General features: G+C 56.5%; 1 protein-coding gene across 1 annotated transcript; it reads right to left on the bottom strand.

Annotated features, from left to right (window-relative positions):
• Positions 1-1,089: 1,089 nt before the first annotated feature.
• Positions 1,090-25,479, bottom strand: POU2F2 (POU class 2 homeobox 2). The gene is made up of 16 exons (XM_081217213.1): positions 24,787-25,479; positions 24,031-24,096; positions 23,884-23,918; positions 23,686-23,742; positions 20,523-20,639; positions 20,031-20,267; positions 9,503-9,608; positions 9,322-9,413; positions 6,823-6,984; positions 6,381-6,522; positions 6,142-6,290; positions 5,887-6,063; positions 4,554-4,620; positions 2,986-3,187; positions 2,779-2,852; positions 1,090-2,521 (listed from the first exon to the last, which is right to left on the bottom strand). Exons 2-16 carry the CDS (start codon positions 24,086-24,088, stop codon positions 2,190-2,192), a joined length of 2,007 nt encoding a protein of 668 aa, XP_081073339.1. The 5' UTR covers positions 24,089-24,096; positions 24,787-25,479; the 3' UTR covers positions 1,090-2,189.

The following is a 25,479-nucleotide window of genomic DNA, read 5'->3' as shown; positions in this document are numbered from 1 at the left end:
AAGTGTCCGGCGGCACTGCCCATCTCCCGGGGCTCTCCCCTCCCTCTGCTCCTGCCCGGCGAGGGGCAGGGGCCACTCTGATTTCAATGGCTCGCGTCCTTCACAGCAACACTTTGGTTTGAGGAGAGACACAGAAAGAAGGAGATGAAGAGAGGTGAGAGCGGAGGGAAGGAAGAGGGAGAGACAGACCAAGAGAAAGGAGGAGACAGGGGAGAGGACAGGCTGCAGAGAACAGAAGAAGAACTCGAAGGCGGAATCAAACCACCCGGAAGTTCGTTAGCTTTCCTTCGTCCATTCTTTTTTGCTTTCTTATTCTTTTCCTGTTTTTTTTTTTTTTTAAAGCTTTTTCAGTTGATTGGGGGGGCGGGGAGCTTGGGGCTCTTCACCCCTGTCCCTGACACCCTCTCTCAGCCCTGCCCACCCGCTTCCATCCGCCCTGGCTGAGGGACAGGCCCTGCCCCAGCCGCCCCCGTCCGGCTTTCCCGAAGACGACGTCCATGAGGTATTTGTGAAGAGAAAGAAGCATCCGTCCTTCCATCCGCCTCGGGGACCAAGGGCCTGGGCCACTGGTGCAGGGGCTTGGCTCCCCCTCGCGGCTCCTTCGTATCCTTTGAAGAGTCCTCGTCTTCTTTCCCTTAAATATATATATATCTATAAATTCTTTTTTTTTCTAGTTTTAATTTATTGTTTGTTTGGTTTTTTGTTTTTGTTTTTTTGGTTCAAAACTTTGTTGGCCTCCACAACAGCAGGAGGGCAACGTGGCTCCCAGCAGGGTCTCTCCTCTGTCCGTCGAGATGTGTCCAGGGCTGGGCAAACACAGGGTCCAGCCAAGACTTGAGGGAGGTCTTGTGGGAGTGGTGGCCGCCACAGCGCCCTCTCGGATGGGGACCACAGGTCACGGCACTGTCCCCGCCACACAGACCCTGATGGGGACGCCATCTCGAGGAACCCCACCACTGGGGTGCGTGCGTGTGTGCATGTGTGTGAGGGGAGAGGAAGAGGCATCTGCCAGTATCGGAGGGGCACAGGGTGGGTGAGTTATCTTTTTGGTTTCTGGTCAATGTCAAAGAACGTGAAGGACCCCACGGATAGGCACTGGAATATGAATTTTTTTTTTCAGGGAAACTGACAGACGAGGATGGAAAAAAAGACAACTTGAATGCCCTCACCTCATCCTCTCGTGCCCGAAGCTTCCACCTTCCCTCGGACTAGGGATGGGGGGAGATTCCAGAGCAGAGGAGGGTGACAGGGTTGAGGGGGGACATGTGAGAGCTAGACCTTGGCAAAACGGCCTAGCCCACCCTTCAGAGGGAAAAAGGGGGAGGTACAAGGGGTGAAAAGTCATCCCAGGCCTTCCCCTGAACTCTCCCCTGGCTGGGGGAGGGAGGAGGTTAAAGCGAGACACCCCTGCCTGGGGCAGGGAGAGCTGGGGGCCAGGGGAGAGGGGGGACACATGACAGGGACACATTCTGTTGAGCACAACGCTAAAAATTCTGTACATCCTTTGGATGAAGCTACTGAATATTTGGTGTAAAGTTGTTCAGGCCCTTTCTCTTTCACCTTCTGGAAAAGAATATTTGGCGGGTGGTTCTGAGCCCACCCCATCAGCCCCAGGCTGTGCCCTCCCTGTCTTGGCTGGCCCAGGACTGAGGGCTGGGGCTGGGAGGCTGGCACATTCTCTTTTTCCTTCTCTGCCCACGCCGCATGCAGCGGGAGGCTTCGCCCCGCAGCCAGGGGCCCGCGTGTCCGCCCTGCCGAGGCTTCTCCGCCCCTGGCTGGGGTTCTTATTTGGTGTCGTAGCAGTGAGGGTGAGCACACTGAGGTCTGGCTCGAGACTGGTTTTTGGTTTGTTCGGTTTGGTGAGGGATTTTTTGTTTGTTTTTGGTTTTCTTTTTTTTTTTTTTAAATGTTTGTTTTTCACTTCTTGTTCCTTTGGGGCAGCTGGTTTCTTTGTGATTATTTTTGGTTTTCTTTTTTCTGTTGGTTGGTTGGTTCCTTTCTTTCTTTCTTTTTTTTCTTTCTTTCTTTTTGGTTGGTTGTTTTTTTGTTTCTTGTTTTTTGGTCTTTCCTCCCTTGTCACTCCTGCTCCGAGGACCCTCTGCATCCCCACCAATGGCCTCCTCGCCCTCTTCCCAGGTGGGGGACGGAGGCGGGGGTCAGAGGAGGAGGAGGGGGGGCGTGGCGGGCGCTCACTCAGGCTTGGACCCCACCTCGGGCCCCCCTGGGCCTCCAGGGGTCTGTGCAGCCGCCTCACTGCAAGTGGAGGACGAGGACGAGGACGAGGACGAGGACGAGGAGAGGCCAGGAGACTTGCTGGAGATGGAGGCCGCCACGGCCGCAGCAGCTGCCGAGACCAGGCCCACACCAGGCGGGGCGCTGAGCAGGGGCAGCCCGGCGTGGTTCAAGAAGAGTGACGAGGTCACCAGGCCCGGACTCCCTGGGGCCGCGCCAGCCGCCCCCAGCACCAGGTTCCCGCTGCTGTCAAGGCTGGTAAGGGGCAGGGTTCCACCAGAGGCCAGGGCTGGCGGGGAGAGAGAGAGAGGCTGGGCTGGGGGTGCCTTCCAGCGTCCCACCCGCAGTGCCCCCCATCTTCCCGTCTGACCCACGGACCCCCATCAGCACCCCTCACACCTTCCCCAAAGGTGAGATGGGTATGAAGAGGCGAGCGATGCAGTGAGCAGGGGCAGGATGGCGTGGCTGGAGCAGGAATGGGATGGGGGCTCGAGGCCCTGGGGGACAGGGCTGGTGGCGATGGGAGTGACATGCAGCAGCACGCACCTTGGATAGTGGCCAAAGGGTTATTGCTCATGAGGGCTGGACTCAGCCCGGAGCTCAACCCCACCATTGTGCTTCTGCAAGAGGCAAAGCAGAGGCATTAGCGGGGGCAGAGGCCCCCCCCCAGAACTGGGGGCGCAGCTCCCCACCCTGGAAGCAGCAGCGACCCTGCTTCTCCCCACAGCCTCCTACCTGCAGCTGCCCACTTACCCCGTGCTGGGGTTCAGGCCCGACAAGCCGATAGCCGAGTGGCTGCCTTGAGGGCTGGGATTTGTGCTGTTGGTGGTGGCCGGGGGTGGGGGAGTGACAGAGGGGATGGAATTGAGGGGGGGCGCGGCCCCGCCCCCGGCCCCACCCCCTCCAGCTGTCCGGCTGGGGTGGAGGGTCCCCACAGCTGAGGATAAGGTAGTAACTGCCAGAGAGAGACAGAGAGATGGAGACTTCAGCTTCCACTCGTCCTCCACTGAGGTCAACTCCTGCTCGTCTTCCCTGCCCCGTCCCGCAGCATCTCAGTCAGAACACACTGAGGCCTCCTGCCCTTTCTTCTCACGACCATTTCTTTGTGCCTCTGCCACGGTGACAGTAATCGCAGTAAGAGCAGCTGCCACCCACTGAGCCTGTGCCCTATGCCAGGAGCGTGCTCACACCCTGCTTATCCAGCCCTGAATCTCACCTCTGGCCCCCTGTATACAAAGAACCAAGGGTTCCCAGAAGACAGAGAGCCCTATGGCTCCCTCTAGAGGCCAGGCACGGGCATGTGGCTGTGCACACTGAGGCTGAGAGGGCTCTGAGCCCGGACTGAGACCAGACACCCAGGACAGCAATTCCCGGCTCTGTGACGTCCCAGCTGTGCCTTCAGGTGAGTACCTTCATCTCTCTGGCCTTCAGTTCCCTCATCTGGAAAATGAGGAAGGTAATAGAGCCTATCTTATAAAATGGGTGTGAAGATTAAATAGGTCAATATTCTTTTTTTTTTTTTTTTTTTTTGCGGTACGCGGGCCTCTCACTGCTGTGGCCTCTCCCGTTGCGGGTCACAGGCTCCGGACGCGCAGGCTCAGCGGCCATGGCTCACGCGGGCCCAGCCGCTCCACGGCATGTGGGATCTTCCTGGACCGGGGCACCCTGCATCAGCAGGTGGACTCTCAACCACTGTGCCACCAGGGAAGCCCAAGATGGGTCAATATTCTTTATAAAGAATTTAGACCAGTGCCAGGAACACCCTTATTACTTTATAAACTTCCACTTATTATTTCTTAACCTGGGAGGGGAAATATGGCGTTTGTTTTTCTATTATTCTTACATATGGTGTTATACATGCCCTACCCCAGGAAGGGGCAAAGGAGGGCTTTGGGTACAAAAGTGTGTGTGAGTGTGTGTGTGTGTACACACACACACACACTCATACACACTCTTCTGTGTATATATTCATGGATACAGCTTCTGTATGTATGTTATATTCACAATAATTTTATAACTGAGGCTCAGAGAAGTAGGGTCACTTCTGGAGTTCACACAGTTCATAAATGCCAGAAAGAGAACCCAAATACATCACCTTTATCAGCCCCGTGCTTTTCTCACATGAAATCATGGAGCAGATGAAGCCTGAGCTGCTCTGGCAGGGAGCGGTGAGGCTGCCCTCTCCCCTTCCCTGCCCTGCCCCCCCGACCTCCAGGCTCAGCCTTGAGGCCTAGGGATGCCCTGAACCGCTTGAGAATCTTGCGCTCGGGCCTGCACTGTGTTCTCCCAGTCCCCCCTCAACATCCTCTGCCCTCTCTGACCTGTTGTGCTCAGACTGCTGGAAGCTTGGGACAACGGCAGGGTCCCGGCGCCCCCTTGGGGCGTGACCTGGGGAGAGAGGAAAGAAGGCATGGTTAGGCCACTGTCTTCCAGCAGCTCCCACGGTGGTCGCTGTGGTTACAATCCCCACACCTCTGCCTCCAAAACGGAGAAAGGCGGCTCTGGCTGCAAGGCTGATTGTATCACGCCAAGCGCTTTCCATCAGCTTTCGTCACGTTTACCCTAGGTGATCCTGGGGCCCAGACAGGAGGCAGTCATTCCCTGCCTCTCCTCTGACACTGTCCAGTTGCAGGTCTGAAGTATGTGCGTGTGTATATGTGAGAGCGCGCAAGCACACGTGCTTGTGAGGCTAGGGGGTGGGCTGGGTTATGAGGATAAGGCGTGTCTCTGCATCACAGTGTTGAGATGTTATACTGCTTGATTTTCTGGGACCGTCCACCAGCCTCCTTCTTAGCCTCCCTGCCTCCAGTCTCATCCTCCATCGACCCCAGAAGCCTCACTCTCAATGTGACCCAGTCCCTCCCAGGCTCAAAACTCATCCTTAGCGCCTCACTGCCTACGGTTCAAGTTCAAGCTCCTTCAGCATTTGACTTGGTGTCTGGCCCCTGCCCATCCCCCACCCTACCCCCACACTCATTCATAAATAATCATTCCAGCTCCAATCACACTAAATCGCACTGGAGTTCCTCAAATTGGGCTCGGCACTCTGGCTTCTAGGCCTTCATGCACATAGATCCCTTTGCCTGTCCTTCACGTGGCTGACTAACTCTCTCTGTCCTTACGACTCAGCTTAGATGCTCCCTCCTTCCTTTACACCATGGGGAAGGGGGCTCCCTGGGCCCCTTGCTCCTCTCTGTAGTGTCACAACCCTTTCCACACTAGAAGGAATAAAGGGATGTCCCAGTGTGTCTGATCTCGAGCAGGCTGTGGACCTGAGTGCACACCCAGGGGTATAATGATGTCCCTGCCAGCGTCTGTGTGGTCGTGAACCTGTGTGAGTGGGGATGCCTGTATCCTTTACCTAGTATCCATCCCCGTGTGGCTACATCCTGTGATAACTCTGTGTTCGGCTACATCAGTGTGTGTCGGTGGGTGCTTGTATCCCCCATGTAAGACCACAGTTCCCTGGAAACGGTGTTTCTCTGTGTGACTGTGCCCCACCCCTGTGACAGCCTCTTCCCAAGGGTGACTCTCCCTGCCTCTGTTCTAGGAACTGTGGCCAACCGGGTAGGTTGTGCTTCACACGAGGTGCCTGCCAGGGGGCGAGGGTGTGCCAGAGCTTTGTGGCCCCACCCCTCGAGGGGCTCTTGGTACCAGATGGGGGCTGTAGCTGGCTGGCTTGCCCGGGCTGGGCAGCATGGGGGCCGCGCTGCAGGGGTTGATGCGTTTTTCCTTCTGGCGCCGGTTGCAGAACCAGACGCGGATCACCTCCTTCTCCATGTGCAGCTGCTCTGCGATCAGCAGGATCTCCTCTGAGGTAGGCTTCTGGTTCTGCGGGCAGAGGGCTCGTTAGCCCCAGGCCCATCCTCCCACCAGCCCTCAGGGCCGCCCGGGAGGGTGGGGCCTCACCGCTAGAAAACTCTTCTCTAAGGCGAAGCGGACGTTTGTCTCGATGCTGGTCCTCTTCTTGCGTCTCCGGCCGGGGAGCCCGTCGAAACCCAGGCTGGGACTGCTCAGCTGGTTGGGACTGGGCAGGCTTGAGTCCACAGACATAGTCTCTGTGTCCGGGAGGAGACAGGGTCATGAGAGGGCGCTTCCCCCCGCCCGCCGCCCGCAGCCCGCCGGGGAGCCCCCAGCCCAAGTCCCACCTGCGTCGTTGAGCCACTTCTCCAGGAGAGGCTTGAGTTTGCACATGTTCTTGAAGCTCAGGTTGAGGGCCTCGAAGCGGGAGATGGTCGTCTGGCTGAAGTCGTTGCCGTAGAGCTTGCCCATGGCCAGACCCACGTCACCCTGGGCCAGTGGGGCAGGGATGGGACTGCGTTCAGAGCCGGGCAAAGGGCTCAGCCCCGCCCACCTGACCACACCCCACCCCGCCCACCAGGTGACTATGCCCCCCTTCACCCCGCCCACTAGGCAGCTACGCTCCCTCCCCCTGCCCACCTGCCGGTCACGCCCCTCACCCCGCCTACCATATGGCTACGCTCTCTACCCCGCCCACTAGATGACTAGGGCCCAACACCCCGGCCACCAGCTGGTCACACCGCCCTGTCACCCCACGCCCACCGCCTGTCCTGCTGGGTGGCCCCAGACCTGCGTGAAGCCCAGCTTGATGCGGCGTTGCTTGAAGGTGCGAGCGAACTGCTCCAGCTCCTCCAGGTCACTGGGCTCCTCGGGATGGGATGGTGGCTCCAAGCATTTGGGGGGCTGCGGGTGCGAGAGGTGCGGGTCGGGCAGCGTGGGGCGGGTCACGGCCTGGTGGGGTGGGCAGGCGGGTGGGATGCAGGACCGAGGACCAGGACGGGGCTCAGCATTGGCTGCGCTGTCCCCCCTCCCTCCCTCCCTGCCGTCCAGCCGCTTCCTGCAGACTCCCCTCCACCCACCCCCAGGTGGCCCCTCCACACTCATTGCCAATCAAGGTGACATTCTGCTACCCCACAAGGGCCCGCTCACTGCCTGAAACTCTCTGCACATTCCTCCCAGTCTGCAGACTTCATAAGGAGCAGCCATCTCCTTTCACCAAAGGCTCTTTCCCTGAAGCTGGGGGAAGGGTTGGTGGTTTTAGCCTCCTCTCAGGCAGGGAATCAAGGATCAGCTCTGCTACCGAATTGCTGGGTAACTCAGGCAAGTTTCTTAATCTCCCTGGGCCTCAGTTTCCCCCTCTGCAGAATGGGAACAATCATGGCTATTCTACCTACCCCATGGGGTTGTTGGGAGAATCGGGTTAAAAGGGAGTAGGCTGCAAATAAAGTAAAAGTATTTTTAAAAATAGACAAGGAGGGTGACTGGGGGAATTTACAAGGAAGCAACAGTTCTCTCTGGAATGCTTCATTTCCCTAAAAATAAAACATCTAAGTAGGTGGTGGGTACAGGGATGTTGGACGCACAAGTCCTTGATCCATTATCCAAAACCCTGGGACCAGATGTGTTTTGGAATTCAGAATTTTTTCAGATTTTAGAAAGCCTACATAGGGCATATATCATAGATAATGTGAACCTCTACCGTTAGGGTCAAGGCATCACCCCATATTCGGACATATCCACAGCTGTCAGCAAAGCACAAGTACCACATACGAGGGATAAAGAAAAGTCACACGCTGCCTTGCATCAGGCCAAGACAGGTTTTGCGGACTTCCCTGGCGGCGCAGTGGTTAAGAATCCGGCTGCCGATGCAGGGGACACGGGTTCGAGCCCTGGTCCACGAAGATCCCACATGCCGCGGAGCAACTAAGCCCGTGAGTCACAACTACTGAGCCCGCGTGCCACAACTACTGAAGCCCGTGCGCCTAGAGCCCATGCTCCGCAACAAGAGAAGCCACCGCAATGGGAAGCCCACGCACTGCAACTAAGAGTAGCCTTGCACACAGCAGTGAAGACCCAATGCAGCCAAAAATAAATAAATAAATTAATTAATTAATTAATTAACTTTTTGGGTTTTTTGAAACAGTTCATATATTTTTTAAAAGGGCTGTTTTAAAAAATAGGTAGGAGGGGGCTTCCCTGGTGGCGCAGTGGTTGAGAATCCGCCTGCCGATGCAGGGGACACGGGTTCGTGCCCCGGTCCGGGAAGATCCCACATGCCACGGAGTGGCTGGGTCCGTGAGCCATGACCGCTGAGCCTGCGCGTCTGGAGCCTGCGCTCCACAACGGGAGAAGCCACAACGGTGAGAGGCCCGCGTACCGTAAAAAAAAAAAAAAAATAGGTAGGAGGGAACTTTAAAATCCATAATCATGAAAAATTATTGAAGTTTAGGAGCCAGTGGGAATTCCCTGGTGGTCCGGGGTTAGGACTCCACACTTCTACTGCAGGGGGCGTGAATTTGATCCCTGGTTGGGGAACTAAGATCCCTCAAGCCCCAAGGTGCGGCCAGGAAAAAGAGAAAAAAAAAAAAGTTTAGAACCCAGGCAGCAAACTTCAAGAAAGGCCATGGGGACCAGGCAGGAGGACACTAAGGCAGCCTGAAGAACTCAAGCCTTCCAGGAGGCGGCCTGAGCTCATGCCACGTGTACACAGATCCAGCCTTCCCAGAGCTTCTGGCTTGTCAAAAGAATCTGGAAATCTGGTGTTTTCCGGGAATTTTGTGGACAACTAACTCAATTTTTAAATGAGTGTGGGCCCTTGTTTGCAGTCTCTGGTCTGGGAAGGGGACACGAACTAGTACCCAACAGACCCTCAGGGAACGCCCCCCATTTGGAGTGCTGGAAGGGATCTGAGGCATTCATGCCCTAAAGGCCTGTGAACCCCCTGAAATTTTGTGTTTGTGCACACGTGCATTTTGGGGCAGTGGGGGTCGGATTCAAATAATCCATCAGATTCTCAAAGGAGCCCATGTGCCTGCAAGGGTTAAGAGCCACTGGTCTGGCTGACTCCCCTCATTCCATGGAGGAGGAAGCTGACTCAGACAGGGAAAGTGGCTTGCCTGGGGTCCCACAGCAAATTAGTAGCAGAGCAGCGCTGGGCCCCAGGGCTCCGGACTCCTATCTTGTCCCCTGTGGCTGTGGAGGGGGGGGCGGCAAATGGAGAGGAGACCCTCACTCACCACCACTCCACGCCACTTGGCCACAGCCTGACGCACTCAGTGGACCACTCACCTGTGTGGGCAGCCCTGCCCGGGGCTGGGAGGTCAGAAGAGCTCCCTGGGTTTGCTGAGGTAGCTGGAATAGATTTGGCGTCGGTAGCAGGCCTGGGGGGACAAGAGGGATCGCATGGGGTGAGGGGGCAGAGAGAGTTCTGTGGAGGCGTTGGGGAGGCCATCCGGGGTGAGGGCCTTACCTGGCTGACTCTGCTGGGCCTGCGGCAGCAGGAACTGAGCAGGTGGCTGGAGGTGGTGACCCGGCACAAGCACCAGCTGCTGGAGCTGGAGGAGCTGCTGGATGTCCTGGCAGGGAGGGGGGTGGAGAGAACGACAGCCTGAGTCCTGGCCCGGCTCTTCCCTCTGCATCGCCTGAGCCCCGAGGGGTGTGCCACAGGGCAGGCTGGCATAAGGCATAGAGGGACGGAGCCTGGGTCACTGGGTGCAGCCCTGAGCTAAGGGCATCCAGGAGGCCGGAGCATCCTACACGGGTCATCACAGGAGGGCTCGTTCTTTATTTACCTTTTCTTTCTTGATGAAATATTTGCCTTGTCCTATATTCCCACAGAACAAACAGGATCGTTTAAAAATGTAAATCAGACCAAGTCCTCCTTCCTTTTAAAACACTCCCAAGGCAAATTACATCATGTCTGGGATTAGCTTTAAAATACTCCAGCCCCTAGCGGCTGATTAAATTGATACAGAGACTTTGGAAACTCTCTGGCACACTTATGAGTTGAAATGGGTTCCGCCCCACCCACCACCAAAAAAAAAAAGATATGTTGGAATCATAACCATCCCCTAGAACCCCAGAGTGTGACGTCATTTGGAGATAGAGTCTGTGCAGATGATCGCGTTAAAATGAGGTCATTAGGGTGGGACCTAATCCAGTACGACTAGTGTCCATATAATACGGGGAAATCTGGAGACAGATGCACTACAGCTGTACCGAGATACTATTTTTACCTGATGACAGTGCATGACACACTATGTTGGGGCGTGAGGGTAAACAAAAATTCTTGCACATCGCTGGTGAGAGGGTAATCAGGCAACGTCTATCAAAATTACCAGTATACGTATCCTTTGACCCAGCCACTCCACTTCTAGGAATTTATCTTAGGGATACACTTGCACTTGTGCAGAATGACCTCACTAGAAGGATACTCCCAGTAGCAAGCAGTGTTTTAGCAAAAGAGTAGAAACAAGCTGAATGTATAGCAGCGGGGGATGGGTGAGTGAATTAGGGTAGATCTTCATGACAGAATATTATGTGTTCGTCAAAAAGATCGAGGACACTCTTTGTCCTGATAGGGAACAATCTTCAAGATGTCCTGTTGAGGGCTTCCCTGGTGGCGCAGTGGTTAAGAATCCGCCTGCCAATGCAGGGGACACGGGTTCGAGCCCTGGTCCGGGAAGATCCCACATGCCGCGGAGCAACTAAGCCCGTGCACCACAGCTACTTAGCCTGTGCTCTAAAGCCCGCGAGCCACAACTACTGAGCCCGCGAGCCACAACTACGGAGCCCATGTGCCACAACTACTGAGCCCGTGCGCCTAGAGCCCATGCTCTGCAACAAGAGAAGCCACCGCAATGAGAAGCCCGCGCACCGCAACGAAGAGTAGCCCCCGCTCGCCGCAACTAGAGAAAGCCCGCACACAGCAACGAAGGCCCAACACGGCCAAAAATAAATAAATAAATAAATAAATAAATAATTTTTTAAAAAATGTCCTGTTGAATGGAAAGCTCAAGAGGCAAAACAGTGGGTATGATGTGCTACTGTTTGTGTTAAAAAAAAATTATACCCTGGTACTTGCTTGGGTATGCATAGATTATACTTAAAAAACGATACAAGAGGGCTTCCCTGGTGGCGCAATGGTTGAGAGTCCACCTGCCGATGCAGGGGATACGGGTTCGTGCCCTGGTCTGGGAAGATCCCACATGCCGCGGAGCGGCTAGGCCCGTGAGCCATGGCCGCTGAGCCTGCGCATCCGGAGCCTATGCTCTGCAACGGGAGAGGCCACAACAGTGAGAGGCCCACGTACCACAAAAAAAAAAAAAAAGATACCAGAAACTGGCAATGCTATAAACCCTTCTGTACCTCTTGAATTTTGAACATTTACCTTGTCCAAATAAAGGAATAAATACCCAGGTGTCCCACCCCCACTCACCCAGTTGAGCAGTCACTTATGCCCAGCATCCCTGCTTTTCCAACCACTCATCTTACAAGAGTTCCAGGCTGTTCCCTGTCTACCCGCAAAGGCCTCTGCTTTCTCCGTGTGCTTTAGCAAGTGGACAGAGTCCCCAGATGCTCCCTGACCTCTCAGCTTTCTCACTCTAGCTGCTAGTCATCTAAGAATACAGTTTAAGGAGTTTGACATCCTACGCTATATCCTTTGAAACTGCATCCACTCTGCCTTCCCTTTTGAGACCCTCCCCACCCACCCAATAAGGCCTGCCTGGCTATTTCTCTTCCGCACTTGGATTGACCCTGGGCAGGGAGTGAAGCCTGGGCTTCAAGGCCTGCCATTTACGGTGGACCCTTCCAAGACCCCCATACCTAATCTTTTTTTATAATTTTGTCTTCTTCTTCTTCTTTTTCTGGCTGTGAGGTGGCTTGCAGGATCTCAGTTCCCCGACCAGGGACTGAACCTGGGCCCTGGCAGTGAAAGCGTGGAGTCCTAACCACTGGACCGCCAGGGAAGTCCCTTTTCATCAAATTTGTTATATCGATTGTACATCCAGCTCCTTGCCATGGCCCTGCATGACGTGGCCTTCCTCACCTCCCTCGACTCTCTCACTCCCTAACTCATCCAGCCACACCGGTCTCCCTCCTGCCACTGAACCCAGAAAGAAATCCCCACCTCAGGGCCTTTGCACGTGCTATTCCCCCCCACCCCCGCTCTTGATCTGCACATAACTGGCCCCTCATCATCATTTAAGCCGTTATCAAATGCCCCTTCCTCAGAGAGGCTTCCTCTGGCCACCTGCTCTGACACGGAGATTTTCTCCCCCTAGTCGCTCTCTTAACATTTTGCTCTTTTCCTTCCCTCATAGCAACATCAGATTCCTGTCTGTCTCCTCAGAAAGGGTTGGTGCCAGCTCCACGAGGGCACAGATTTGTTTGCCTTATTCCTCACTGTAACCCTCATGCAGAAAGGTGCCTGGGCGTGGTGGATGATCCCCAAACGCTGGTTGACCAAAGGAATTCAAGAAGGAGAGAGAGAGAAGATTCTGGGTGAACAGTGAGCTGCCTCAAGACTGGGGTTAGGGACTTCCCTGGTGGCACAGTGGATAAGACTCCACCTGCCAATGCAGGAGAACGGGTTCGAACCCTGGTCGGGGAAGATCCCACATGCCGCGGAACAACTAAGCCCATGAGTCAGAAGTACTGAGCCTGCATGCCGTAACTACTGAAGCCCGCGCGCCTAGAGCCCGAGCTCCGCAACAAAGAGTAGTCCCCTTTCGCCACAACTAGAGAAAGGCCGCGCGCAGCAACGAAGACCCAACGCAGCCAAAACAAACAAAAAAAAGACTGGGGTTAGCCAGTAGAAGGCGCCATTTCTCCACAACCTAGAGCCATCTGAATCGGCACGCCAGCTGAAGCCACTTGGGGGCGTGTTAGGACGGAGACAGGGTGGAGAAATTGGAGTAGGCGGAGGGATGCCAGCGCTCCGCAGGGCCCCCCCGTAGTGGATCATCTGCTCCGTCCCTAACCCGTGAGAAAAACCAGCACAGAGAGCTAGCACAGCCCATTAAAACCGCGAAGAGAGGAGACAACTTCTTGCTCATCGCTATATTCTCTTCACTCCCCTGCCCCAGCGCAGGCATAGAACGGGCAATCCATGAATTTTCAGTGAATAAATAAGGTAACCCTTAGGACTGGTGGTGTTTGGGGGCAGGCTGGCTGTGCTTTGCCACAGGTGGGATCTTGGCCACAGACGGGGGGCAGAAAGACTGAGACACAGGGTTCATATGACACATATGGGTTCATATGGCTGAACTGCAGAGTAATCACCCACTGGGCTTGGTTCCACCTGGTGGGGAGAAGGCAGGCTTGAGCAGGAACTAGAGGCCGCTGGGGCCCCAGAGCCGTGCAGGTGCGCCGCCTCACTCCAGCGCGCAGGGCCGACTCCCCTCTCCCCCATGACTGGCCTCACACGCTACACTCCCGCAGCCCCAGCGGGGATGGTGTCCACATGCACATCGACACTCACTTGCTGTCCCTGATACGGCAAATTCTGACCAGTTCTGGACACTGCGTGCTGCGAAGACGTGGACAGCCTAGAGTGACGTCCAGAGTGGGGAAGGGATGGGGTCTGGGGACCATGTAAGTTACTTGCAATCGATTGTGGAAGGGGCCGCCTAGGGAGGGAGGCAGTGAGCACCGTCCTGGGGGCCATCTAGGTGAAACTGCACCCCCAGAATGGTGCAGAGGGAGTTCCCGTGTCACCTCGGTGTGCAAGGATCCCTTCCAGCTGAGAACCGTGAGGGTTAGAGTCTTGGCCATCGTGCCTGCTTTTTGTTGTTGTTGTTGTTGTTGTTGTTGTTGTTGTTGTTTTGTGGGATCTTTGGGGATCTTAGTTCCCCGACCAGGGATTCAACCCGGGCCCTTGGCAGTGAAAGTGCGTAGTCTTAACGACTGGACCGCCAGGGAATTCCCGTGCCTGCTTCTTGCTGTGTGACTTGGAGGAAGCCAGCTGCCTCTCTGGGCCTTACTGTATAGGGTGACAATGCATGGTGTCCTGGAACCACCTGGGCTCTGGAGATGGCCAGACACCTGACTCTGTCCCTTACACACCGTGAGACCATGGGCAGTTCCTTACCCTCTTTAAGCCTCAACTTCCTCAGGTGACACCTCAATAATTCTTACCTCATGGAGCTGTTAAAGAATTAAATGAGACAACAGGTGTAGAACGTTTAGTCTGATCCCTGGTTCACTGAAGTGGTCCTCCGTAAATGGCAGTCCTTTATAACTGAGTCATTTCTCTCAGGGCTCAGTTTTGTCATCTATAAAATGGGAGTAATAATGTCTAACTCTTCACTGGGTTGTTTTGAGGCCTGAGTAATATTATTATTCTCAAAGCATTTTGGAAATCACAACCTACTCCTCCAACACCAGCATTTGCTAGCACTGCACCCTCACATCAGCCGCCTCATGTCACCCCATGAGCTCTTGAGGGCGGGAGCTCCACCACTCCATCCTCTTCCTGAAAACTTACAACTTCTAGCTCCCGCCCAGACCCTCCACTGAGCTTCAGCCCCAAATATCCATCTGCCTATTTGATGTCTGCCACTTGGGTGATTAACAGATTCTTTGAACACTACCACGTCCAAAGTGAAACTCCTGGTTCCCTAGCCCCACCCTCCAAAACACCCTGTTCCTCCCCTGCTTCCCCCAGCTCAGGAAACCACCTCACCACCACCAATCTCTGAAGCCAAAATCCCAGGAGTCACGCTTGACCTATCGGATCCACACAAAATAGCATCCCGGACCCCACCTTCACCCTCATCGCCACCCCCCCAACCCTCGATGCCTGCAAGGACTTCCCACTCCTTACTTCTAGTCCATTCTCCCCACAGCAGCTGGAGGGAGCTTTGTAAAGGGTCAGTTGGGACCCCCGCCAGCTTAGAACCCCCAACAACCTCCCATCATACTCAGCACACATTCCAAACTCCTTGATCTTGCCCACGAGGCCCTGCAAAAGCCAGTCCTGCCAGCCTCCCCAGCTCACCAGTTATTTGTCTCCCGCTCACTCTGCTGTTCCAGCCATTCCACTTTCCCCTGTACCCTGAACAAGTCAAGCTGGTTTCCACCTCAGGACTTTTGCATTTGCTGTTGCCCTTTCCTAATCTCTCCCACTGCCTTCTTCATGCCTGACTCATTCAGGTCTCGGTTCTCAAAGGCCACCTTCTCAGTGAAACTTTTCCTGACCACCCCATTAAAAGTGGCTTCCTCCCTTGGGACTTCCCTGGCGGTCCAGTGGTTAAGGCGCTGCGCTTCCACTGCAGGGGGCACAGGTTCCATCCCCTATCCTGCATGCCGTGCAGCGAGGCAAGAAAAAAAAAAAAAAGTGGCTTCCTCCATCTAGGACAGCGCCCTGTGTCATTTTCTTCATTTCACTTATACTAAAACCGTCTTGTTTTGCTGATATGTTTACTTGTTTACTGTCTCGCCACTAGAACATAATGTCCTCAAGGGCAGCCACCTCTGCCTTGTTCACAGCTGTCCCCTCAGGGCCATGAATGAGCACCTGGCATACACAAGGTGCTCGATAAGTACTAGTTGAATGAATAAATGACTATGATTATTCCAGTCCCTCCACTAGGGGAAGCTCTAAAGGTTGGAGGTGGGCGGTGGACAGAGGTAGCCTGACTCTAGCGTCGGATCTGCTACGTCCCCCCGTCCCCCAGAGGTTGGCCCTGCCACATGGAGCCCACGAGGTCCTGGCGACTGCGGCAGAACACTGTGGCGCAGAGAACCATTCAACAGGGAGAAAAAAACACCTACCTGCCAATTGCACATTACATGCCATGCTCCCTCATGCTAAAATTCCAGGACAGACGAGCAACAGCAGATCCCAGCCCAGGAGTTCTGGGGTGACTGGCATGCCTCTGGACCGGCCCAGCTCCTGGACTCTGGGGCCTGTGGTGCCAGGTGGGTGGCTGAGCTGACCTGGCATCCCCCGCCCCTTCTCCAGCAGCAGGACCCATCTCCTCCTCTTGGGGACCTGCCCTCCCCCACTCTCAGGTCACGAAGTCCAGGTGGGGCTGACCCCACCCTCCCGGGAGTTGGAAGCAACGACTCAAACCTGGCCACTGGGTGTGTTTTTTCTCTCTGGGCAGGGTGGCTGCCAGTCTTGAAGTGCTGGTACCCATTACCCCCAACCCAGAATGAAAAGGGAGACAGATCCCTGGGGCCAGGCCTGATGTTCCAGGTTGGGCCTTTTCTGTGATTGGAGCCAAACAGTCCCTTTTCCTCTTCAGCTGACTAGAGTGTGGCTGTGGCCCCACTGACACCCCCTCCTGGCTCATCCTTTGCTGCCTCCCACCCCTCACCTCCCCAAGCCTGCCCTGCTCTCTCGCTTTGCCTTCACCAGTCCCACGCCTGGAACCCTTTCCCCAGCTCATCCACCTGGTAAACTCCTACTTGTTCCCCCGCTCGGTTCAGATACCACCTCCTCCAGGAAGCCTTCCCTGACTCCCTCAGACACAGACCCCTTTCTCTTCCCGCATCCCCACCACACCCAGCAGGTTTCTCTGGGAAACCCTTCTTCACTAGGTCTTACCCCCTGAAAGATCTTCTCAAGCTTTATTTGCCGTGGTCATATTACGAAAACACGGACGTTCCTCCCCGCCCCCACCGCCGCCGCTCTCCAAATACAAAATGATGTTTTAACAGTTAATGTAAACTTTCAGTCAATGCCTACCCTACCCCAGGCATTCTGAATTACTCCCCTGGAGAGATGTCTTCCCTACCCTTGATTGAAAAGCTGCAGCAAAACATCCCTCATTGATTCAGTAAACGCCTGTGTGGCCCCCTCGGTAGAAAGCATCATGCTGAGTTGAGTGCTGGACACACAAATTGTAAACCTGTATTATAGGGACTTCCCTGGCGGTCCAGTGGTTAGGACTCTGTGCTTTCACGGCCGAGGGCCCGGGTTCGATCCTTGGTCAGGGAACTAAGATCCCACAAGCCGAGGGGCGCAGCCAAAAAAAAGTCAGTGGTAAAATTGTATTATAACTGTCCCTTCTGTGCAGGCTAGGGAAATGCAGGGAAGGTTCCTGCCAAACTGACTGACATTCCTTTGGAAGTTGGCATTAGAAGGACAGAAGGGGGACTTTCCCTTCGTACTTTATATCATTTTAAAGTGATAGGGTTATGGATGCTTTTTGACTTCCATATTATTTTTCAAGTAAAGCATTTCTTAGTGGCTCATTGGTGTGTCTGGTTCCCTACAAGACAGGGAGCCCCTCTGGGGACAAGGCTGGGTCTGAGTCATGCCTGCTTCCCACCAGGGCCTGACCCAGCAGGCAGGAAGTGTCTGCGAAACGAGGGCAACACAGGCTGGGCAGGGGGTCCAGGCCAGGGCCGAGGCCAGCTGTGGCTGCAGCGGGCAGCGAGGGCAGAAGGACGGTGGTCCCCACCACGGCCTGGGCGCAGTATGGTGACCGGCTCGTGGGCTGTACGGGATAAACATTGGTCTGTTGGGGAAGTGAGATCACAGGGTGACAGAACTCCCAGGAAACAACTTCAGCCCAGCTTTGCACTTGCAGGAGACAGATGGAGATCAGAGCTGAGGGAAGCTGGGGCAGGAGGAGAGAGGGGAAAGGGCTGGGCAGGAGGGATTCGAGGGGACCTTGAGAGTCAGGGCCTGGGCAGGTTACAGGTGGCAGAGGGTCGGCCTGCTGCTGCTGGTGTCCATAGGGAGTCGGGAAGAGGTGGTTCTGGGGGTGTATGAACAGAAGGAGTGCCTGCTGCTCACAGGGGCTGAGGGCCTGGCTGGGTCTGCGCTAGGCTGCCCCGTCCCTCCTCCCTCCCTGTAGCCTGTGCTCCTTCAACAGACATTTCCGAGGGCATAGGTGGACACAGCCCTGGGTGATCAGGGCTGTGGCAGAAGGAGAGGCAATGGGCTGGGGGCCCCCAGAGGAGACAGGAGGCGGGAAATCAAACCAGCTGGAGGGAGGGAAGTCATGGAAGACTTCCTGGAGGTGCAGGCTCCCAAGCTGGGGCTGAAAGGATGGAGAGGAGCTCTCCAGGTAAAGGGAGGGGACTGACTTCCAGGTAGAAAGGAGAACAGGAGCAGGAACACCAAGACTGGAGGAGCCCTGAGCCTCAGCCTTGCTCAGTGAAGAGCCGTGTGTGCTACAAGGCAAACAGATCACCGGCTGCTGGGGTCTTTGGTGGCTCGAGTGGGAGGGGTGCCAGTTAGAGGTAGCAGCCCCAGATCCCGTGGTCAGAGCCCTGGACTCCCAGGCCTGGCTTCCACGCTGGCTCTGCCACTTGAGCTCACGGTGTGACCTGGGGCAGGCAAGTCACTGTGCCTCCCCGGCACGCCCGCCACCGGCACCTTGGCCAGGATGAGGATTTGTGGATTCAAGGAGGTCACGTTAGCATAGTGCCTGGTACAAAGGCAGCACCCGACACACTACCTATGGCAATGGTGGCAAGCCAGGCATTGGGAGGACCTGTTTGGAAGAGTCGCTACAAAGCAGCGAGGCCACAGTGCTCTGTGTTTCTGCAGAGCCAGGCCCGGTGGCAGGAAGCTCTAAGGAGACAGAGACGCGCTCAGTGTTAAGGACAGCCCCAAGTGGGAGTGATGGTCAGCAGTGGAACGGGCCCATCGAAGGCCGACCGCTGTCAAGGGAACAGCCTCGCAGGTGGTGGACAGCTCCCTGGCGCAGACAGCATAGGCCAGTCCCTCGCTGTAGGACTTGCCAGGCCCTTCACTGCCCTGGAACATGGGCCACAGACTCAAACGCTCTATGGAAACCAGGGTAACAGCACAAACGGGTGACATGGGCAGGGGTGGAAGGAAGGGGCGGGCTGGAAAGAGCAGCCTGTCGGAGGAGGAGGCCTGCCCGGCCTCGGCTCCGCTCCTGCCACCCACCCTTATGGGAAGTCTGTTGGCCAATATCATGGCTGAATTGTGTCCCCTAAAAAGGTACGGTAGGGGGCTTCCCTGGTGGTCCAGTGGCTAAGACTCCATGCTTCCACTGCAGGGGGCACAGGTTCGATCCCTTGTCGGGGAGCTAAGATCCCACATGCCGCGTGGTGCGGCCATTAAAAAAAAAATAAGAAGAAAAGAAACGGTAGGAGTTCTAACCCCTGGTGCCTATAAATATGACCTTGTTTGGAAACGAGGTCTTTGCAGATGTAATCAAGTTAAAAGGAGGTCATTAGGGTGGACCCTAATCCAACGACTGGTGTCCTTATAAGAAGGGGAAATTTGGACACAGAGACAGACACACTCAGAGAAAAGATGGCCACATGACAACAGAGGCAGAGACTGGAGTCATCCATCTACGAGAAAGCCAACGATTTCCTGCACCACCAGAAGCGAGAAGAGGCAAAGAGGGATTCTCGTGTAGAGCCTCGAGAGAGACCCCAGCTCTGCTGACACCTTGATTTTGGACTTCTGGTCTGAGATGATACATTTCTGTTGTTTTAAGCCACCCAGTTTGTGATACTTTGTTATGGCAGCCCTGGAAGCTAATACAGCCACTCGTGCATGATTCCACGTAGACCAGAAGTCTCCAGAATGGGGAGAGAGAATGCAGTGTTTCCTAACTCACAGACCACAGGCCCCTTTCTGAAAGAGCGTCTCACTGGATGAGCCAGGGCGCTCGATGTGGGGCACCGATTCTGATTCTCAGCCTTTCTTTTGTAACCACACAGGTCCTGTGCATGGAGGTGACCCCTGGTTTCCTCTGCTGTAAACTGAGGATAATGTGTCAGCCTCCCAGGTGGCTGTGGACCCTCAGCGAGATGCACAGAAAGCAGAGAGTCAGGCGCGCCCATCGCGTAGAGGGTGTCCTCCCCCTGAGCCTCGCTTTACCCCTCTGAAAGATGGGTGGCAGCATCTCCCGAGGCTTCCTGGGGTTGCCGGGGACTGCCTGGCCCAGCGCTGGTGGTCAGAACGGTCCGCGTGGACCGGCCAGCCCCCTGCACCGTCTCGGCTTTCTCGGGGCCTCCGCTGGAGGGCGTGTGCTCCCCGGGGCTGCCCTTACCTGTGCTGTGAGCTGGATGGGTTGGGACAGGGTGAGCTGTGGGGTCCCGGGGGGCTGGCTGGCAGGCTGTGGTGGCGGCAGGTCGCCTCCCCCGGAGGAGGCTGGGGGCTGCGAGGTCGAGGAGGAGGAGGAAGAGGAGGAGGAGGAGGAGGAGGCGGCGGCGGCCGCGGCGGCCAGGAGCTGGGCCTGCGCTTGCTGCAGGAGGAGCTGCTGCTGAGCTGGCATCAGCGCCGTGAGCTGTGGGCGGGGCGGGGGCGGGGGCGGCAGGGGCCGGAGGAGGGGCGTGGGGGGAGCAGAGAAAGCAGACAGGGGTTAGCGCCTGAGCCAAGCGGGTTAGGGGGCAGGTCTTCCAAGAGAACAGAGGAGGGAGAGAGGCAGGCGTTGAGAGAGTGGCCGTGGCCGTGGCCCGGGCGGGACTCCCCAGGCCACCAGTCCTGTAACAGACGGGAGGGGGCTGGCCTGTCCCTGCCCCCGTGCACCCCAAGTACTTACCCCAGCTAGCTGGCTGCCCGTCAACATGAGTTGGGCCTGGGGCAGATGCGGCTGAACTGGCTGGGGGGGCAGGGGTGCCGCTGGGGCTGAGTCACTGCTGGGGTCTTCAGCCTTGATCTGGGGGGGAGAGAGGCAGGGTCCGGGACCCCAGAATGTTAAGTGGAGGCCAGAGAGAATGCCCACCTGTGAACCAAAGAGAGGGCACGTGTGTGGCAACGGCAGCCCCGCACCACCAAGGGAGAAGACTGGGGTGCGGAGGCTGGGCCTGCAGTGGCCCGCGGGGACCTCGGGCCACCTTTCTGGCCCAAGTTTCAGCACCAATCAGGAAAGGCTAACACACCCGAACTCCCGACAGGAGAGGGTCACCTTTGGAGAGCGCTTTTACCCTCCTGGGGGTCAGTTCCTCATCTTTAAAATGGGAAAGGATGCCAGTAGGGGCCCCGGGACATCAAAGAAGGGGGTCCTGTGTGCCACACCCCTCATCTGCCTCAGCCAGAGGTGCACCTCTTATCTGTCCAGTGGAGTAAGACTTTATTGGAAGAAAGAGGATTAGGGTATGAAATAAAAATCACCGCCTTAGAATATGGGTCATGAATTCAAAGCCTAAGGAAGCAGGCAGACAGCACAAATGGGTGATTTGGGCGAGTGTGGACGGAGTGGGCTGAAAAGAGCATGCCCGCCTGCCGGAAGGGGAGGCCTGCCCAGCCCCACCCAGCTTCTGCCGGCAAAAAACCCAAAGCAAAAATGCTGCAGGACCAGCAAAGGACGTCTGCAGGCCAGATGTGGCCCAGGTGCTGCCGGCTCTCAGCCTCCACCCCGGAGTCCGCTGAGCACCTCCTCCTCTCTCTGTGGAGGATACAGATGCATCTCGCATCCACCACGTAGGACAGACCAGCTTAGAGGGGTCCCAGCCTTCTTCCTCTCCTACCTGAAAATACCAGACAATGGTGGCCTTGCCTGAGAGGTCTGCTGGTGAAAGACCCATGGGGTGGGAGGTGTGGCTTGATGAGTCGCACACTCTCAGGCCCAGAGGGGACATGAGGGATCATCCTTCAGCCCAGTGCCCCAACAGTGTTTTGCAAAAGGAGATCCAGAGAGGGAAAGCATCTTGTGTAAGGCAACACACTGACTTGGCAGGAGCGAGCGTGGCATTTGCAATACAGACTGAGACAGACAGAGGCCTGGGAAAGGGCCAAATAACAGAGGGTGAGTGGCATGCCCCAAGGGACGGGATACAAGTGTCAGAAAGTCTAAGGGGTACAGGGATGCAGCGTGAAACAGTAGTAGGTACTAGAAGTCAGGGCAGTGGCTGCCCTGGAGGGGAAATAAAGGGCCTTCTGGAAGTCTGGTCGTGTTCTGTTTCTTGATCTGGTGCTGGTGACACAGGTGTCCAGTTTGTGAAAATCCACAGAGCTGTACACTGGGGATCTAAGTGTGTGTCATATTTTAATTAAAAGTTTTTAAAAAACCAACGTTGTGTGCCATGGTGAGAACACTAACCCCCTCAGGGCCCTGTCCTCTCTCTTTTAAGCCTCCATCAGGTGCTAGGACGTCTCTAACACCTTCCAACCCTGGCTAATCGCCCCTTTTAACAAACAGAGAAACCCGTCTCAGGCTTATACCCGACAGTAGGCAAGAGTCTCTGGGTACATTTTAATAATCATTGTATTTATTTCCATGGCAAGTGATTCTGGTTTTCCATTCATGAAATTTCCATTTAAAAAAACGTTTTATTTCAGCTGTTGAAAAAGCAAGACAGCTCATGAGCTGATCATTGTTGAGGCCGATTGACAGGTACCTGGAGGTTTGTTTTCGCTATGGTCTTCCTTCTACTTTTGTATCTGCTTCACACTTTCCATAATAAAATGTTTTTTTTTAATTGAGCCAATTTAACAAAATTATGATGTAAATAATTGAACACGGTGGTGTGTGCATTTGTCTGAAATCATGATGGAAGCACATGAATCACTGCAATTAGGGAAAGACTGACACAGAAGAGATGCAGCGAGGTGGAACAGCAAAGGCCAGGAGCGGAGACCAGCTGTGGATGGAGACCCAGAGTCAGAGGCCGCTGCCGCTCTCTCTGCCTCAGGCTTTCCCCGGGAAGCAGGCCCAGGTTGGGGAAGGGGAGTGAGAACCCTTTCTTCCTTGGGCCCCACTAGTCTCCTAGGGGAGAAGCAGGGCTGCGGTGGAGCAAGGAGAGGCTGCAAAGATTCAGCTGGAGGGCTGGTGCTGGGGGTGGGGGTGATGGATGCTCTCAGCTCCAAGGGCTATGGCCAGAGCCCAGCCTGAGATCAGACGGAAGACGGTCAGAGTCAGAGCCCTTCTCCCTGGGTCCCGTCCAGCGCCCTCAGAACAAGACACCTGCCCACCAAGCAGATCAAGGCACACCAGCCATGGAAGGGACCTCAGAGATCCCCCTCTCCACCCCCCATTCCCATTTCCCATGTTAGAGAAGAGGAAACCGAGAAGCCCAGAGTGGGGGAGTGATTCTCCCATAGTCACAGAGCAGCTCCTGGGGCCCCCGCCCCATCCTTCTGCCACCTTTGGTTGGGGTCAGGGGTCCTGCCCGTGCCCCCTCCTCTGTCTCTGCGCCATCTTCAGGCCTCTGAACCTGCCGGCTGCCCCCGCCAGACTGGAGGGTGGAGACCTGGGCCCCAGACACCCCAGGAAGCCCAGCAGTGCCCAGGAGCAGGGCCCCATCTGGATCTGGCATTTGCTCTACGTGGTCACTTCCGGCCTCCCCATCGTCCTCTCCTCCAGCATCCTCACTGGGCCTGCCCTCCCCTCCCGGCTCCCCAGTCCTCCGCTGGCCCCTGAGTGTGTGCTTGGGGGGATGGGGGGACGGGGCCGGCCTCTGTTCGGTCAGGGACGTTGGGATGGGGGCGGGGCCCTCAGCTTCCTGTTGTTCATCGCCCTGGGGCTCTGGGGGGGATTTCCCTGGCCACCCCCACTCCCCCAGGGAAGGGGAAGGAGCCCTGGTGAGTCACAGGCCTGGGGCGGGAGCCCGAGGGTGAGAAGGGGCAGCGGCTGGAGGAGTCCTGTCACCGAGGTACCAGGCCCTGGGCCCTCGGCAGGCATCTGGGACCCTCTCCCAAATGCCAACCCCGGCCCATCGCAGGACACCTCTCCCCCTGCCCTGGCTGCCCTGACAGGTGCTTACCTTGGTGCTGGGGCCAGTCGGGGACACAGAGAACGGGGAGGTCTTATTCTGGGGGTTCTGCAAAGAGCGAGTTGGGGTGGGAGATGGGAACAGTGAGATGAAGCAGCTTCGGACACCCTGCCCCTCCCCCACAGAGCTCCCCTCTGCTCTCTTCTCCCCCTCCCCCTCCCTTCTCCCCCTCCCCCTCCCCCCCCTGACCTGATGGTTAGTGTCTGGTCCATTTCTTTCCGTGTCTGCAAGGAGAGGGACAGGGTGAGTTGTCACGAGCCACCCCCAAAACTCCCCCGGCGCACCTGCCCTCCGCCCGTGGTGACCTCTGCCCTCCCTGCTCCCTTCCCCACTCACCTGTGTGCTCTGACGGGGAGTCCAGACCCTGCTTCTCGGCCTCCAGGGGCTTAGACATTCTTATTTCTGGGGACAGAGGAGGGATGCAAGTGGGGTGAGGGTGCAGAAGCCTGAAGAGCTCTGGGGCCCCTCCTCCGGCACCACCCCAGCCTCTCCCCAAATACTCCCACACCCCCTGCCGCCTTGCAAGTGGCTCTTTCCGGGAGACGTGCCCTCTGCTCTGAGTCTCTGCTCTCCTCCGGCAGGACAGGTGAGGGGCCTTCGGGCCCTGGGGATCCCCTTCACCCCTCCAGGAGGTGGCACAGGGAGGGTCAGCCCGCGACCCCCCTGTGAGACCCTGGGGCAGGGTGGGAGGGTAGAGGTTGGCCATTGGTCCTGACAAGGCTCTGGCCGCCCAGGGGGAGGCTGGTGATGCTCCAGAGCAGCGAGTCAGCCTTAGGCTTCCTCTCAGGCTGCCGCCCAGGCGCCCATCCTGCCTCACCAGGTTTCGGTGAGGCATGTTTTCCACTCTGAGTAGGGCCTGGGAGGTGTGAGGGGACTGCAGCATCCCCAAAGGAACGAGTTGTCAGATCTCCAGCTGTGATTCAGCCGCCCTCTGGCCCCCTCCCCGGCCCACCACTTTCCTGTCCATACCCCACGCCCACCGACCTCCCCTTCAGGTACTCAGCACACAGGCGGCCCCACCCTGATCTCTGTGACCCCGACCCCATCTGCTTCTGCCCCGACCTTGTCCTCAAACCTAATCTTAGACCTTACCTGGGACTTCAGCCTGGAATTGCAGCTGCACGCCCCAATCCAACCTACAGTCCCTGCCCCTACAGACGCAATCCCACCCTAGAGTTGCGCGGGCAGAGGAAATGAAAGAAGGTGGCCGAGGGGAGTGGCAAGCAGGGGACACGAAGCGATGGAGACAAACCCCCGTCCTCACCGCTCTGTGATGCTGGTCACGGGAAGGTGAGTGCTACCAGGGCCAAGCACAGCGCCAAGTATGATTCAGAGCTCATGCCGGCAGCTGGTGCTAATATTACCCCCATTGTACAGAGGAGGAAACTGAGGCTCCAGGGGGGATGGCACCTCCCCAAGAACACGGTGAGGCAGCAGAGGCACCCTCATCGGACCTGGGTCTTTGTGACTCCAGGACTCCCACTTCTTCTTTTTTTTTTTTTTTTGGCCGTACAAGGGCCTCTCACTGTTGTGGCCTCTCCCGTTGCAGAGCACAGGCTCCGGACGCACAGGCTCAGCGGCCATGGCTCACGGGCCCAGCCTCTCCGCGGCATGTGGATCTTCCCAGACCGGGTCACGAACTCGTGTACCCTGCATCGGCAGGCGGACTCTCAACCACTGCGCCACCAGGGAAGCCCCAGGGCTCCCACTTCTGATCAGTATCGCTGCGGTCTCTGATGGGCCCGTCGTGACTTTCACCACCTCATCTCTCACCGTCACCCCAAC

Source organism: Mesoplodon bidens (genome assembly GCF_964165515.1).
Source record: "Mesoplodon bidens genome assembly, chromosome: 18".
Lineage (NCBI taxonomy): Eukaryota > Metazoa > Chordata > Mammalia > Artiodactyla > Ziphiidae > Mesoplodon > Mesoplodon bidens.
Note: the sequence above shows the minus strand (reverse complement) of the source record. Positions and strands in the feature narration are given on the sequence as shown.